At 46.5% G+C, this 17,692-nt stretch overlaps 1 protein-coding gene across 3 annotated transcripts in view; it reads right to left on the bottom strand.

Moving 5' to 3' along the window:
- The window catches only part of RAB11FIP4 (RAB11 family interacting protein 4), a 114,668-nt gene that overhangs the window by 11,611 nt on the left and 85,365 nt on the right, over positions 1 to 17,692 (bottom strand). For 2 of the 3 annotated variants that reach the window (XM_051797932.1, XM_051797934.1), the window contains 4 exons: positions 7,164 to 7,381; positions 3,881 to 4,072; positions 2,276 to 2,410; positions 770 to 805 (listed from right to left, as the gene is read on the bottom strand). In XM_051797932.1, the coding sequence (XP_051653892.1) occupies positions 770 to 805; positions 2,276 to 2,410; positions 3,881 to 4,072; positions 7,164 to 7,381 (581 nt within the window). The remainder of the gene's footprint in view (positions 1 to 769; positions 806 to 2,275; positions 2,411 to 3,880; positions 4,073 to 7,163; positions 7,382 to 17,692) is intronic. The other variant, XM_051797933.1, reaches the window with a different exon arrangement.

Consider the following 17,692-nt stretch of genomic DNA (forward strand, 5'->3'; position numbering starts at 1 on the left):
CTTACAAGAGACTGGTAGCTAAATGAAGTCACACTGAGCACAGTCAATGACATTAGTTCTAGGGAGTGAGTTCTTTGTTGCTTTTGATAGGATCTGCCACCAGCATTAACATAGTTTAAAAAATACTTAAGTCTTATTCACACTATGTACTGAATTGTACTTGCCTTATTAGAAATTTTAAAAAGGTCACCACTGCACACTGGTTGGTGCAGTTAATCTAGAAAATTTCATAGAGTAAGAATTTTAAAAAAATATAAAAAAAGAAATCCCAAGCAGTTCCCACTGTAGAATAGTGTCAGAAATACGTAACACTGGAGATTATGCAAAATGTTCCCAACCCTTACAGGCCTCCCCAGCCCAGGGCTGGTTCATTCAGTCAAAGGAAGGTGACAATGTTGTATGTCCTCCTTAAAGGGGTGCTCTTGTTTTCCTTTGCATTTTGGCAACAACAACAAGGCCCACATTATGAGGGTTAAAGAAGTAATACCTGGACTGATGGAATAGCAGTATAAAGGAAGAAAGTTGGCAGACAAGGAAGCAACTATCTATGTTTTTAAGAGTTCTTTCCAGTTCAGGAGCCTGCTCCAAGCCAAGTATTGGCTTCTATATTCTTTAACATCCCTACCCAAACACAGGCCCCTTTCCTTGAAAACTTATCTTGGCAAATTTTTGTTTTCCAAACTTATTCTTAACCTCTTCTCCCACTCCCACTTATGGAATTGTTATGACTGATTCCACAAGTATTCATGGAAAAGTTGAAGACTCTTACCTTCCAAAAGCTGTGCTTGATATTTTCCTGTTAGGGCTATATGGATACAGAAGGAATGATATAGGAATTAAATACTGATTTGATCCAATTTTAATTGCATAATGAAATAGAATATTGACTATTTTAGCAAAGTCAAAACATGATTCTGTGAACAATATTCTTTAACAACTTAACCAAAAGCTGCAGTTACTAACAAATGCAAAGATGAGTGAAGCCACAAATTACTGTGATCATTAATAAGTCAATTTGCAAATACTGTTATGTTTAGCAGAGATTTGTCAGTGTAAATCAAAGCAAAACTAACATTAGAAACACCACAAAGGGACACTAAGTTAGTGATGAACTAGTGATTCTGGATTCCCAGTTTTTAGATGATTTTATAAACAGTTAGTTTCTTCTTCCCCATAATGCTTCCCAGTTCAGCACAGGAACTGAGGTGCTTCCCATTTTCACAGCTCCCTTCTGCAAGCCAGGGACTGGAATTATCCAAACAAAGGGTCACACCGCAGACAACAGCACCAGAACCAGATCAAAACATCCTGCTGCACCTCTCCATGAGAGGATGTCACATCTCAGTGTGCACAGGCACAGCTCTCTGCCAGGGCATCGCTCTCTTCCAGCCAGGCATTCACAGCCTCCCTCACAAAATTCCCAGAGCCCTGGTGGGTCATGCTCTGGGTGTTGGCAGAGCCTTGCTAGGGCAGGAACACTGTTCATGTCAAGTGCTCCACTGCTGTGCCATCGCCAGGGCAGTGTGCTCTGTCCCAGGGATTGTGCCAGCAGGCAGGACTCACGTTCAGTTTCTAGGGGGAGCCAGAATCCCACCAAACAATTCCCTTCAAAAACCCTGGGTGATTGTTGCAAGCACTTTCCAAGTGCTCAGCACAGCTCAGAAGGGGATGGAGTGGCAGAGATGTAAGGAAATTTCCTTACAGAAATGTAAGGAAAGAGCTGAAATTTCAAAGAACCCCAAAAGTAACTTCTGCCATAGGAACTGATCATTTTTCCAAGTTCCCTTGAGGATTAAAAAAAAAACCAAAAAACCCATAGGAACAAAGTACCTCTGCTGACTAGTAGCTTTAGGAGAGGTGTATGTAAGGTTATATGCATTAGCTAAGGATCTCCAGATCCCTCCTTCCCACCTGGAGAAAGCAGTAGTTAACTGTAGATCTGCACTAAGCAGCACAACAGATCTCACTTCCTGGGAAAAATTCCTGGAAATATCACTCTCACTCTGCAATCAAAGAGCTCATTGGTTAAAATATTTGAGTTTACTAATACTGTCTGCACCTCAAGTCAGAAAAATAATTACTAGCTAATGAGGAACAGCATTTTGGTTCAGCCTAGATGTCAAACTCTAAATTTCTTACTCTTTTCTAAGGACAACACACGTGTAAGACAGAATGGGATACAGGAAAGGAGAGGGTTCTCTCTCCCTCTCCTCCTGCTTCTAACTGGTGCCATTTCCAGGGGGCATTGCCAAAAGCAGTGCAATAGGCTGCTTACCTGTTTGCTTTCAAGTTTTTCAGCCTGGCTTCCAAATCGTTGAGGAGATTTATCTTTTTGCAGCACTGTGAGCAGTAAACATCCAGTAACTCGCTGTTATAAACATGCCTCATTTTTCGGGGGGTTTGGCCAGCGCTGTTTGCAGGAAAGGAGAGATGTTACTGGCTGTAGTGACCAACTCACAACTGGCTTTCCTCTTGACTGTGTGTCTGTGTGTCAGAATCACAGGTGAGGGACTTGAAGAATCACCTCTAACCACAGTCATCTAATTCAGAGCTGATGATGGAGCGTTCTGGCCTTAGGGCAAGTCTACCTGTCTGAGCTGAGCCTTTCCAGAGGACGTGGTCTGGGTGTCAGTGCAAAGAACCAGTCTGGGTGACCAGAAGAATAGCAAAAGGCATACAGAGTCCACTGGGATGCATGTAGCAAAGGCAGCTAGATCAGTATGTTCCACCTCAGCAGTGCCCTCCTCTCATCCTGCCCATCTTCCCATTAGAGCCTGGCATGCAAACCAAAGAGTCTCTTCTCCAAGAGAAAGACAGGAAGATGAAAAACAGAGTGGCTGGGTAAGAAGTCACACAAAGCCCCTCAGATGGTAGGATGAAAGGAACCCTGGAATGAGGAGGAAGGGAGAAGTGGACACAGAGGAGATAACAGTAGCTCTTGGCATGATAAAGAGAAAATAAATTCAAATAAAAAAGAGCAATCATGGCATGAAGTGCACTGAGCCCCAGGAATGAGAATGGAAAGGGCTGCACAAACCCAAGGAAGGAGGGGATGAAGGATACAAGCCATCCTCGTGAAAGGGCAGAGGAGAAGGGTGCTGGCTCTGCATGCAGGACAGAGGTGGCAAGGCTGGACTGCAGAAGTGCTGGAAACAGAGGGGAGCACGTGGGGGCTGCATGCAGAACAGAAGGATGCAGTGAGCTTGTCCTGTGTTAGCCATGAAGCACAAGACCTTCGTGTGCTGTTGATCCAAGCAGGCAAATCCTAGAGAATCTCCATGCTCAGCTCTTCCCAACCCTGCTCCCCCATTCCCCTGCCTGGGGAAGGACTGTAAAATCTGGAACTGACTCGGTCACAGGACGTAAGAGCTGCAGAGACTGAGGTCACATGCAGGAAACCAGTGCAGTGCTGTGGCTTTCTAGCTCCCAACAGAGAGCAGCTACTTGCTTATGATAACCCCCTGTCCGTGGGCAGCACTTCCCCTCCCAGCTCAGTGCTGAGGATTTGCAGTATCAGAACACCAAAGAGAAACAGCTCTCCTGTAACTCTTCTCTCCACTGCATCAGGGCTGGTGCACAGTGCTAAGCTGGTTTCCATTGCAGCAGATCCCTTCCAGTACTAGCCCTGAACTGTGAAATATATTGTCTGCAATACAATGCAATCTCTAGAAGCAAAACAGCCCAGTTATTTCAACAGAACCCAACAGAGGTTATCAGAAACAATGTATTTGCTCAGCTCTTATTAAATGCAGTCTGTCAACTGGAGGGCAGAAAATGAAGTGATAATATTTTAAGGTGGGTCTGTGTAACCAGTGTAAACTCTGGTATGGTCAGAGAAGAATAAAAATTAAAAATTGTTTGTTAACGAATAAGGAGCAACCTGGAAGATACAGATGAGCCAAGGTCAGAGTAGGCGTTGGTTCTGGTCTCATCATCAGGGCATGGGCTACTGGGAGTAAAATCCACATCATCTCCTTCCCCATAATCTTCAAACTGTTCTTCATTACTGATCAGAGAGGCGGTAGAGTAAGTGGAGAGGTCAGATGCTGCAGAAGGGTTGTGAGGACTTGACCTGAAACAAGAGGTCAAAACATCTCGAAGGCCGACTTTGATAGCACCTCACCTCACATGGAATCTGCCACCTTCACAGCCTGTCCCCTCACTGGAAGTTGTACCCCACTTCCTTTGTGCCAAAACCCTGAAGTGCTAAATGTATCTGATGTGCAATGGACACGGTGCCCTGAAGGGCACGAGCACGGGAATCTACAAACAAGTTGCTTGTGAGACAGGTTTGGATCAACACAAACCACTTCACTTCAAAGAGCACACCCTGATGATCCTCAGTCACCATTTCCTCGTGGGGACTTCTGCTCTGAATGCAGACAACTCCCAAATGCATGGGGTAGTGAGAGGAACACGTGCAAGACAGAGGCTGTCGCTGTATTCCATAATCAGAGAGTTTTCCAGTAATCCCAATAAACCCTCTCCCACACCCCATGAGTTCCAGTCACTCTCTTCTGTGTGGTCAGAAACAAAGTTGAGATCACCACAACACCTGAGAGTCACTAAAGCTACTGATGTGACCTTCCTTCCATCATGACAAATTGTGTCTTTCAGAGCAGATAAGGACCACAAGGAGAGGCTGCCTAACTACCAGAGAAGTACTTCAAATAATGCCCAACAGGCAGGAATGGCAGGACCCTGTGACCTCAGAGAGAGAGGGCACAGAGGTAAATAGATCAGCAGAGCCAGGCACCACAGGAAAGCAGCTGGCAGAGCAGTTTTGAGCACATCACATCTAATTAAACAGAGCAAGTTGGCTGCAGAGAGGGCACAGTGTTCTCCTGCTCAGAGTCCAGACTGCCCTGCAGCCCCAGAGTGCACCTGCCGAGGCAGGGATTCCACACAGGTTTGCTCAGCTCCCATTCAGAGAGAAGCCACTAAATTCACATACAAGTTCTTACAAACAAACTTCTCCCTACAGAAAACCCACCTGGAAGGCCTGAAGTAAGATGATTCACTTGTGGAACCCTGGCTTTGCCCAACACATTGCTCTTCCCACTACAGAGCAGAATCCAGGGCCTCTGGAATACAGACAGGCACTGATGGAATCTGCTGGCACTTTGTGCAGATTGGTTCAAGTTTTCCACTCCCTCTGCCTCAGTGCACAGTGCCTGCACCTTGAACTCCACCAGCTGAGCCACGGGACAGTAACTCCCAGTTGATGGTTCTACAGCAGCTCAGCAATATTTCCTCCTAGGTTTTTTTTGAGTCTGCCTTGAACCTCCCAACCTCTCCACAGGGAGATTTTTTTTCCTGTAATACTACACTGGTGAGCTGTAAACAAGAGATGCACCAGTGTTCCTTTGGCAAGCACTATCTGCATATCCCTTCCCTCCAAAAGCAATTAGCAGAAGAGGAAGCCTGCCAACATTTCAGATGTATGCTCTTTTGTTTCTCCCGTTTTGATGAGATCCATTTATAACCTGCAACTCATTTATCTAACTCACATTAACAGAAATTAGGGCAAGTCAAGCCTGGCACACTATTAAAGGATGAAGATAGGAATACTCACACTAGAAATAGATCAAACTTCTCTAACAAGGCTCCTTGGCTGGGGCATTAGTGAGAAGCTCAACATCTATTCATGAAGAACTGCTGTGCCATGTATTGATTAGTTTTTGGGGGATCTCATGATCTGCGTAACTGCAACTGCTGTTTGCATCTCAACATAGTTACACCGAGTCAGTTTGGGAAGAAGCTCCTTGTAACACCTCCAGCAGGACTGGAGGTCTAGGAATTGCAAAGCCATTTGCAAAAGAGTTGCTAAAAGCAGATGATTTCCTTCATTCTAACGCTTTCTGAAGGAAACTTTCATGTGTTTGGTGTTTTTTGTTTGCTTGTCTTTTAAAGCTATCTCCTGCTCTGCATGAAGCTTCACAAGTGTTTTCCCACAGATTTACCAAGGCTGAGGAGGCTTCAGAGGATAAACCAAGGTCTATCAGTAGTAGCACAGTAGCTCTTAGTAGTTCCTGCCTGCCCTAGAAGGAGGGTACAGGATGCACAATGCCTTTCCCACCCCCTTCACAAGAGCCTGACTGGCACAGCTGGAAGGAAAGACACTCATTTCAAACCCAGTACAGGTGAAAGTCACTGCAAGGATGGGGCTTTGGAGAACTGGGAACGGCAAGCAAAGGAGACAAGTTTGATAAAGAGCTGATGAAAACTGTAATTATCTTGATAAATCTCTGAGATTGCTCGGGCAAGTGGGAAAAGGTCAGAACAGGTAGCTGAGAAATTCAGGAGGAGGGCAGGAATGAGGCTGCACAGGGAGCACCTGAGGAGGCCCAGGAGAGTGAAGGAAGACTGCCTTAGCAATTAACAAAGCTCAGGACACACAAGTCGAGATGGCAAGCCAAAAATAGGGAAGACAAGGCAGAGGCTTACAAAGCAAGCCCAGCTGAGCTCTGTCCTGTGGTACTGCATTAACTCAGTTCAAAGCAGGATTAAATCAAGTTGGGTCCTTTTCCCACCCCAGTCATCTTTAACCAACACCCCCAGGGACACACCTGAGAAGAGTCAAGTTAGGATTACAGAGACACTGGTGTTAACAGCAAACTATGGTTACACACACACATGCCAGCACACCCCGTGTTAAACACCATTTACTGCTGAACACTAAAGGTTATGGAAATTAGAAACACAAAGAATTAACTTGGTACATGAAGTTGCAAAGCAAATCTGCAGAGCCCACTGCCAGGTAACTAGATGCACGAAAGACTAAAGCAGCATTCCTCATACTGAACTGCTTTGCAGGAAGTATTTAATTCCAGCATGTAAAGCTTAAAGGAACACAGAAGATCCTAAGTTTTGAGGGATGCTAACACAGTGATCCATCCTGGAGAGACCCAACAACGCTTTCACTTCAACACACAAGTCCTGTGAGTGCTCACAGAACACGCCAGAAGGAGCCAGGACTGGGACTACCTAAGCAGGCCTGGACATCCATCTCCCTCACACTGCAAATGGATGTTTAGTCTCTCAATCCACCAGACCTCCTCAGACTCCCACAGCAGGGATTAGTCACACAAAGGCTCCTTCCTCCCTGGCACACGCCTTGGAACAGAACAGAGCTGCTGCCACGGGGCAAAACCAGCACTCACTTGTCCCCGGGCAGGAAGAGGCCCCCCAGGACACCGTCCTTGTCCTGGCAGACGTCAGAGGCCTCCGAGCTCTGGGCACTCTCGATGGCACTGTCCATGTCAGACTCATGGTGAACCTCCTGCTGGGCCAGAGTCATCCCGTCCTCATCAGGGAACAGCTCCGACTCGCTGTAGGCGCTCTCGCTGTCCAAGTAGGCACAGTCCTGGAGTTCACCCCCCTGGAAGGAGAAGAGTTGGGAGTCAGTTCAGATCGCCCCTTGAGGGAGTCAAGCAGATACAGGAGAAGCAATAACCCACTCTCTGGCTGCCCTGGTAAGCAACAGTGATACTGAATAAAAGCCATAAAACAACAAGCTGACCTGCTTTTACAAAGCCAGTTCCTGCAGGCCCCTGAGGTAGCTTGTACCTTCCAGAGGGGCTCAAATACTGTCTCTGACTCTTACATGGGAGTAAGGGTCAGAGGACACAACACTCAGGCATGAAATGCAATCAATTTTGCCCTAATTTACTAAAAAAATGCACTTGAAGTAACAAATATCCTCAAAGTTTTATAACAAAATGAGGTATCCTTTGAAAGAAGATAATACATGAGAGTTAGTCCTGTGATTAATATTACAGATTAAACAAAAGCAAACCAGATAAGCCTAACAGTTTACTCTGTCTTTGAGGATGCACAAAAATATATAAGGTGAAAAAAGAGTTGGCAGGTGTTAAAATGTTTATGGTAAGTCATGGTGATAAAGATTTAAGAGAGTAGGGAAAAAAAAAGACTGAAATCATCTGTTCCTGCTTCCTGGAACCACATGTCTTGATCATGTATCAACTAAAATAAGACATCATTCTCATTAATGCAACTCTTTGCTCTTGCTGTTCGTCCTCTCCCTCCCCTTCTTGCCCCGTGAACACTCACAACAGCCAAGACAAGCTGGGTTCTATTTGCTTGGCCCTGAGGGACAAATAAAAATTCTTAATTGAAAAAATAAAGGCGAAGATTTCACTCTGTCCTTTGATAAGCAGCAACACAGGGTTGCTTTGACAATTCCCATCCAGCATGACACAAATAACTCAAAGGTCCAGAGCGAGTCCTGCAAATGCTCTGACTCAGAGCTCCACTCCAAAGCTCACCTGGAAGCTCCACAGGCAGCCTGACCATTGAGCTGCTGTCAGGAAGTGAAGACAATCAGGCATTTAAAGCTCAGTTCACTGGCACAAGGAATGGAATATTTCATTCACGGATATACCTCATGTTTAGGCATAACTGCCATCCTGCCCAGCTCCTTCCCAAGGAATCCCAAGGCACTGGCAGCCTGGCACCACTGCCAGCATCCCCTGCCCTTCTGCTGAGCACCTTCACTGGGACACTGCCACAGTGGCACCACTTGCTACAGCTCTGCTTCAGCCTCTGGACACTCCTCTGCTGGAAGCAAGGAGGCTTAAAGCCCCTCCTGCAGAACCAGAGATGTTCTGTGCTGATGACACAAACTGTTCTCAGCATCTTTTTCACTTCATCACGACAAGAGTCAGGCAGAAGCTGCAGCTTCTGAAGATTTGCAAAAACTCCTATCAGAAATGCAGGTCTCGCCGTCCATTTTTTCCCTGAAACACCAGTTTATATAACTACAAAATCTCCCAGCATATGGAGGCTGAAAAAATTCAAAACAACCCCACCTGCTCAAACCTCATTAACTAATGAACACCCGAGCAGGGAAAAGCACAGCACTGCCTGCTGTGTTTGAACCTCCAGGTACACTGAGAGCAGACACTGGGTGCTTTTCTAGCTGAGCTTTCAACAGGTCTTCCAGATGAACAAGGAATGTCAGTGAGACACTTATACAATAATAACCACACGTGTAGATGCCTTTTCCCACTGCTCTGTGTCAACCTTGTTACACCTGAAACTTCCCTTAGGTATCACTCAGAGATGTCCAAAAGGATATTCAGCCTTGGTTCCTGCCATGTAGTCTCTACTGAAGCCATGCTGACTCATGCAATCGGATTTACAGCTCTGAGCCACAGCCCCTCATCCACAGGCTGGTTTGGCAGGTCAGACCCCAGCCCTAGAGCCTGTCCTGGCCCTGCCTTAGCCCCGGGTTCTCCAGCACATCTCACCTGCACCTTGCACCATCACAAGCAAGCAGGGACAATACCACTGTTGCTCTTTGCAAAGTACCTTGGGATCTACAAACAGCACAAGCAGTAAGACCTTTTTAGTAGGTGCTGAAAAAGCAAATATTGTTAAGAGCAATTAAAATGTTTCAGAAGTACCCGGGAGTGTTTGTTTATCTAACATTTCCCTGAAGTTTCCTCCCGCACGCTGAGCCCCACAGGCCCAGAGGTCCCATTTCTCCTAACAAATTTAATGCAATAAAGCCCTTGACTGCTGTTATGGAATTGCACCAGCTGGTAAAAGTCTGATCCAGGAGGGAAAGAGAGTAGCACGGAGCACACAATGGATCCCTGAAGCTCCCAATTAGCACGTCTTTTTCAGAGGTTTTGGAGAAGTCTCTGCTTAAGCAAGTTTTTATAGCAGGAAAATCTCACTGGTATTAAACAAATTAACACAAGAAAGTAAAGGTCGAGAAGATCAGGAAAGACTCCCTTTTTGCTCTCTGTAGGTAACACCACACATTTGCTTTTTCTAATAATAGCTGCCGAGCTGCTCTTTAAAAAGAGTCCATTAGCAATTAAATGTGCAGTGTCATCTGTACAGGCTGAGGGCTCATTTCTCTTCCCTGTCACTTTGTGGCAACTTAACCTTTACACATTTACTTGTCTGAGAGTGTTCATCCACAGCTCCAGCACAGGCTGCACTGTTCCCAGCCTGCTCAGTACCAGGGATTCCTTCCCAAGTGCAATTGTTCTGTTCCTACACTCCTAAGTCCCGTGGAAAAATAAAAAAAGGAGAAAAGAAATGAGTTTTTGGAGGCGATGACCCATTGTAAGACTTGGAACCCCTTCTGGAAGGAGATCCTCCCTTCTGCTGATCCCACCCTTGAGCTGAGGGGAGCTCAGGGACTGATGGGGACTGGATAAATGAAGAACATGGGCCAGCCAAGCTCCTTGGAGGAGCTCCCCCTCAGCTGCTTCCTCGCAGCAGGGGAAGCAGATCCCACATCCCAGGCTGCCAGCCCTCCTCAAACCTGGCACCGACCCCACACGCGGCACAGACAGAGTGCTCAGCTGCTTTCTGAGCACCCGGCAGCCAAATCACACCCTGAGGGACCCCCGGCCCTTTCAAAGCAAGCAGCACCAACAAACAACCCTGCCAGGAAGGCTCAGCTGCATCAGCTGCTTTTCCATGCTTTTAAGTGCTCGAGGTCCACCTCCAATCGGTGCCAGTGCCATTTCAGCAAGATGTACAGCAACCAGGACCAGCCCCTGTGCTGAAACCTGTTCTCTGTGAGCAGAACTACGTGCTTTGCTATTAAGTTTTAAGAGCTTAGGGGTGTGGAATCACTACACCCCTAATAATGCAGTGTTCCAGGCACAAGGATACCTGTAGAGCACGGAACAAGGATAACACCACTGAGGTGTCTCTTCAGCTCCTCGGTGAAACCAGCCTTCAGTGCAACTGTCACAATTACACATTGAATTACAGGTTTTCCTTCTGTGGCCTAAATAACCAGCAGGAGAACACAGAACACAGACAAAGCACCTTTAAAACAACTGATACAGGTTCAATAAGCCACTACAAGACAAGAGGATCAGGGCATGTCACTACTAAACAATATACAGGCATCCACGCCTTCCTGACTAAAGCTGTAAGTTATTTGTGACCATGGTTTCTCACAGAACCCTACTTTCAACGATGCCATGTAGCACAAGCTGCTTACAGACCACACCTAAGCTGCTAAAAAAAAAAAAAAAAGACAAAAGAAAAAGGCTGATTGCACACCTTAACCCCTCAAATTATTCCTTCATAGCTTAGATATCTACAGTACTGCAGGTACCAAATTAGAGGTTGGCAAGAACAAGTGTTATTCGGGTAGCCTTGAAAGAGCTAACTCGAGTTTAAGGAGAGTTTAAAAAGTTTAACTATGAAGAGAAACTTCCAGCCTGAGTCATTTGTTTCCAGTGCACATATCATTAGCCCAAACCAGTAAGAGAATGATGCCTTGAATATGAATCACTGTGGTTGTCATTCTGCTAGACAGTTCCCTTTGTTGGCTGAGTCAAAAGAGATAAGTTGCTGCTTATGATCTTGGAAGATTCACATAAAAAAAAAAAAAACAACAAACAAAACCCCAGCCCCGAACCTAAAATACCACCAACACAACATAGCTGCGGGTAGGTTTAAACCTGCAAGTGCTTTGCACTTTATCTAATGGGATGCTCAAGATAACTCCAAGTGCTTCACAGGCAGCCGGCCCGACTGCTTGTATAGCAACTGTTGAATATTCAGCAACAGTTTGCTCTATAGAAGCACCTGCTGCCCAGAGATCCAAGGCCACTTCACAGAAACTAATGAATTCCCTTCCTCGAAAGAGGCGATTGTGTGGCTGCATTGAAGGCAGATGAGTAAGCCCAGCCTGCCTTTGCAACAGCAACCCCAAACAGAAGCAGGAGCCAGAAGACAGCGATTCCCATGGATTCCTTCTGATCCTTGTGGGTCAGGAAAGCGGTGTCAGCATTAGGTGGGTATGGGAATACAGTTCTGCCTTGCCCTGCAGTGACCTGGCTGGGCTTTCCCAGGTTGGAAGCAGTCCCTAAAATATGCATATAATACAGCTGAAAGCTAGTAACTTGGATGACAGACAGGCTACATGACATGCCTACATCAATACATTCACGCTGAAGAGCAAGCCTCGTTAAAATTCACTCCCGTCACAGCCAAATCACCAGCACCCCTGACATTTAGACAGCTTCACAGTATGACAGAGGAGACAGGGAAGAAAAGAGCATCCAAGTATCCCACCACTGTGCAATTTGATTGGTAAGAGCTGGACCCACCACACACGACCAGAAACAAGCAATGCCACATGCACATCAGCCGTGGCACTTCCCTCGCCAGGATCGTGCCCCCAACCTGCACTCTGACAACCTGAACCTGCTGGGTATGGGGCAGATGCCAGTCTGAGTCCCTGCACCCTCCTCATTCACTTTCTTCCCAGCAAAAACGCAGGAAAAGTCACTTCACCACAACTGGAAGGGAAGAGGTGCCACGTGGAGGTGTGCCAGGCTTGGTGGTCTCAGATGATTGTTACTTACTGTTGCACATCCATCATAAGAGAAAATCCAGGCTCTCTCATCTTTATTTAAGCAGCCACTGCAGTGGAAGGCAAATATTCTCTTAATTACTGGGTGACAAAGAAGGGTGTGAAGCGTTTCTCGCTAATGTGTTTTAGAAACAGCCACTCCTCTACAAACATTTGCATATTTACACCAAGTGGGCCGTGAACTTTTTTTAACGCCCAGGTTCTCCCCGGCATATTTCCCTTCCCTTTTCAATCATCAGGCAGAGGTGGGGAGGTGCTGATCTACCCTTTGATCTCACGGGAATAGAGGAAACCGCGGAAGAGGAAAATGTAGCAGCACTGAGCGAGACCACACGTGGGCATCTGCAGCCGTGATGTGAGCGAGCTCTCGCCCACGACTGGCTCGCTCTCCCCCACATCTGGCTCCCTCTCCCCCACGCAGCTGTGGCCGTGCACAGGGCACAGCAGGGGCTGCTCGCAGGTAGGCTGCTGGGGAGGCAGAAAGCCACAGAAATGCTTCCATCTCCTCCTCCAGCACGGAAGAACACCAAGTCTCCCCACATAAAATCTCTCAGAGTTCAGTATCGGTGTGCAGAGCATGGTTATTTTACCAAGCTGTTCAAATAAGAAGCTATTTTAGGGCCATGGGTTAGTTTGCTCAATGCAGTAGCTTCCTCTGACTGTTTTGTTACTCAAATCTAATATTTGAAGTTCAGTTTATGGCAAACCTTCACGCACTCCTGCTGTGAGTATTGGAAGGGGCAAGTTTATTCCTAAAATCCAAATCCAGGATCGAGTGCTGGACAGAATCCTGGAAAGCCAGTGCAGAGTCCCCAGACACAGGGCAAGCTCTGCCTGCGCTGCAGTGCACTGCCAGCCTCTGCAGGATAACATCTGTATCTCACACAATTGTGCAATTCAAGGACAGCAGGTTCGGACTGAAAGACCGAGCTTCAGCTTCTGGGCTGTTCCTGCTGAAGCACACGAGCAGAGGGCACAGGGGTTCTGAAAGGCTGCTTTGTGCTCTGGCTGGGGAGTTCAAACTGACGTGCCTTTTCCAAGGCAAGGGAGAAAGGGCATGTGCAGCCCGGAGCCAGGCAGGGAACGGCAGGAGTCAGGAGTGGTTACACTCTGCTACCTGTCACTTTAATTGGCCGTAATAGAGATGCCAGACCTCATCATGCACAGGGTCCAGATCCAAGCACTCCTTTTCACAGGTCATTGTTTATGCTCTGAAAGTTTTAACATTAAAAGACTTTAGCAGACTGCTAATTTGATCCTCTAAAGAAAGTTAAAAAAAAAAAAAAAAGCTCTTCCCTTTACTTTGAAGTTGTGTCCCATCACTCCCCAGGCTGCTTCCCACTGCTGGACTATCATACACTCATCAGCCATCACTGGAGGCTCATCAAAGCAAGGAGTATCCCTTTGCAGATGAAAAAAACATCCTAATCTGCAGCGTTAGGAAAAAGAGTACATTATCTTCAGCATGAACAGGGCCAGCCCATCAACCACAGAGTTCAGAATGAAACCCACCACGTCGTTTGGCTTCCAACGTTGTTTAGGGCACATTTAGCTCTGAGCTGCAAGACAGTTTCCCTTCTCTTTCACATCCCCAGTGGTGCAAAGTGTCCCCATGCTGGTACACCATGAGCATGTCACAAACACCACTCAGGAAACTCCTAAGGTGTCCACTCCAGAGGGGCAGAAACAAGACCTAATTACCTAAAAAGTCTCTGGTACCATTTCTAGAGTGAAGTGCTTGTGACTGTGCACTCTGCCAGCCCTCTGCAGACTGATCCCAGGGTCCTTCCCACACAGTGAACTGCTGGGACAGCCCACAGCAGGTACCCCCCTGTCACCCCCCTGCCCTGGGACAGGACACCCCGGTCTGGCAGCTCTTGTGTTGAAATGAGCTGTGAGCAACTCAGCATTGCCTCTGCAGCGTGTGTGGGGGTGCTGCAGACCTTGGCTTATAAAAGCTGGTATGCAACTAAAAAAATTATTCATATTTGCTTAAAAAGATCTGCGCAGCAGATAATAAATGTGACATAATTAACCCTCTTGAGAAGCCTTTGCCTTTAGATGAGACAATCTCATTCTATTTTTAAAAAGTCAGAACAGCAGTAACAGGGAGGGGGGATGGAAAACGTCAAGCTCTCACCAGGGTTGGCTGCCTGGGACTGATGCTCAGACCTGACCTTGTTGAACCCGTCCCTGCTGAACCTGCCCCTTCAGGGCCAGTGAAGGCAGCTCTGGCACACTGTGGGCAGCAGCATTTACCACTCCTTTGGCATGGACACTCGGCAGCAAAATTAGGAAGGCCGCTGTGCCCTGGGTGCCAGGTGTCACAACATCACTCACACAGCAAACACAGACCTGCAGCTGAAGGTTCAAGGCACCCCAAAGACCCCCAGTACAGACCAGTCTTAAGACCAAGGGTCAGAGCTATGGCCAGATTACGTTATTTTGAAGCAATGCTACAAGTGAACATCCATACCATGACAGGGAGAGCTGGAGGCTACTTCCAAAGAAATGTCTTTATTCTAAGCCTAAAGCAGAGTCCAGCCCTCGCCTCTCAGTTCAGTTCCCTGATTAAGCAACTCTGTAGTTACAAGATGCTCTTTGGTGTTTGCTGCTCAGGAGACAGCTCACATGCCAACATGTTTTCCTTGACAGGCCTCAAGGTCACCCAGTTGGGTGCTCAGTAAATAACAAAAAAACCTTGCATCATCTTTGCCCGGGGGTGCTGCAGGCAATGGGTGAAGAGTTCCTTGAGCTGACTTAGTGCTGCCCAGCCCAGTGGCTGGGTGAGGAGAAGGAGGGTATTCCTGGCACCTCCAGAGCACCATTAGGCACAAACAGCGTGAAGAACAGGAAGAAGCCGTCCCAGGCAGGAACAGTTCTGCCTGTGTCTGAGCTAATTATTTACAGGAACGCTGGTCAAATTCCCATCCCCCCAAAAGAACTTGGCAATTATAATATTCACGTTTCTTTTCTATACCACTGCAAGTCTGGCCTCCAGCAAACACAGGGAAATAAAGCCATTTAAAAGAAAAACAAAGAAAAAGAGATGTTTGCCTCACAAATGATATTTCTGTCTTGCCACCCACCCAGATTAGATTACACTGCAATCTCCAGAGGGGAGGGATGCTTGGGGAATGGGAGCAATTTCAGACCCCAAGAGGTAGAGAAACATCTCGAGTTTCTTCAGCACAGTAAGAAATCCAGCCATGCCTGATAATGAGTGGTTTATGTTGGCAAGCAGAGGGAAAGCATTAAGGATGTGGCTTTGCTCTAGTTTATACAGAAACACTTCCCAGAGCTCATTGGTCACTGAATGCAGACAAGCCTAAAAAGTAATTTACTTCACATTTAAGAAATACTGAAGTAGCTCTGAAGAGCTCCTCATTAGGAGGAGGAAGGAGCTGCTGGACCTTGGCTGCTCTTCAGCTGGTGGCTGGGCAAACCACAGGTGAAAGTGTCTCTGCTGCAGGAATAACTGGAACTGCAGCCTTTATCCAGCAAAGATCGTAAGCACTGATTTTTAAAAAAAATTTTTGTCTCCCCGTCTATTTATAAAAGACATTTTATTTCTTTTTGAAGACAATCTCTCACATACCTGCTCTTCTACTTTCTTACAGTGAAGTGAATGTATTAATTGCAGAAGGGCTGCCAAGCACATCACTGAGCTCCACACGTGACAAACATGAATTAAGAACCCACTGATCATAAACTCTGGCTCAGTCAACAAGCTGTGTTTTTTCACTTAATACAGTAAAATACACATAAGGCAGGAGATATTTCTACCCTTGGATCTTCACAGACAAAGCAGATGGGGACCAAATAGAAATCATTTATAAGAACATTAATTTGCACACTGAAAACACGATTCAAAGCAGAGCCATATGCAGAGACCCCCTACTACTAACCAGCAGTATTTGCTGCAACACAGTGCCCAAAGCGCTATTTTATGTTGTCAGGAAGGACTCACAGAGCCTGTCTTATGTTCAGTGTAGCCATCAACCTACATGACTAAAGGAAGAACAAAAGGGATGACACTATTATGCTGCAATTCAGAATTTAAGGGGTCAGCTACCCAGACATGGCGAGCATTTGAGAATATTAATGTTTGGATAATGGTTAATTCAGCAGAAACTCACCATTAGTTTTATAACCATTTAAAACATTTCACTAGGACACTATTCAAAAGACTGAGAGTTAAGATCAAGCCATGCTCAACACATGCAACAGCACTGGTTAATCAATAACTGGAGCAAAGTGATTCCATTCCCCGTGCTATTTTGGCATGGGAAGTGTTTTGTTTTGCAGGCTTTGCACATGGCAGAGATTCCCCAACCACGCTGGTGGTAAGAGCCCCCTGACAAGGCAACCACAGCTGAGAAACATCTGCCCATCAGGTGGCTTCTGGGAGACCTGCTGCTGTTTGCAGTAATTCTTCAAATAACAAACTTAAAAGAAGCCCATTAAAAGAGTATTTAAAACTGCTTGAAGGCTGCCACATCTAGTGTTGGGTAAGCTCAAGCTCCTCTCAGTTTGGGCAGATGCTGCCAAACACCCAGTGGAAATTCCAGTCTGTCCTTCTGTACCCAGTTGCATGAATAATATTCCCCAGTACTGCAGATATCTGTTGGTGACTCCATGTTATTCCACACCTCCCCGAAAATCAGAAGGTGCACAGGCAGAAAAATCACAGCTGGGACAGGGCAATCTGATCCCAACACTGGAGCAACCCCACATTCAGTGTGTCATCTGAGTGCAGTAAGACTGTTTTCAACAGAAGCAGTTATGACAGCATGTAAAAAGGGAGCAAAATGATCACAAATTATTACTGGTATAAAGGCCTGGATACAGGTACCACAGAGTCCACCTTCAGGGAGCCTATTCTGAACCCATTTCAGAAGTTTTCTCTCCCTGTGCCTCCTCCTCAAATCAGCCAAATAACACGAGGATAAATTGTTACCTGTGTCCCCAAAGCCACGAATAACCTCACAGATCTGCCACAAGTAATGAAGGTATTGCTACCAACCAAAGCAACAACATCGAACTGCCACTCCAAAATCAGCAGTAGCACAATACACAGAGCAAGGACTGCCCCAGATCACTTCTGCTTAACAGGGAAGCACAATTGCTCCTCTCCATTTCAGAGACACGACAAACAACTGCAGGCCAGGAACTGTTCACAAAGTCTACACTCCCACCACTGAAAGCTTCAGAGGAACATCTCTGCTGCGAGCTGCTTTCCTACGGTGCCAGGCACATCTAACCCAGGCCCATCAGGGCAACACGGGTCCCACACGAGGGCTGCAGGCAGCG

The sequence above is a fragment of the Manacus candei genome, unplaced genomic scaffold (genome assembly GCF_025592945.1).
Source record: "Manacus candei isolate 608988 ecotype Guabito, Panama unplaced genomic scaffold, ASM2559294v1 h1tg000047l, whole genome shotgun sequence".
NCBI classification, from domain to species: domain Eukaryota; kingdom Metazoa; phylum Chordata; class Aves; order Passeriformes; family Pipridae; genus Manacus; species Manacus candei.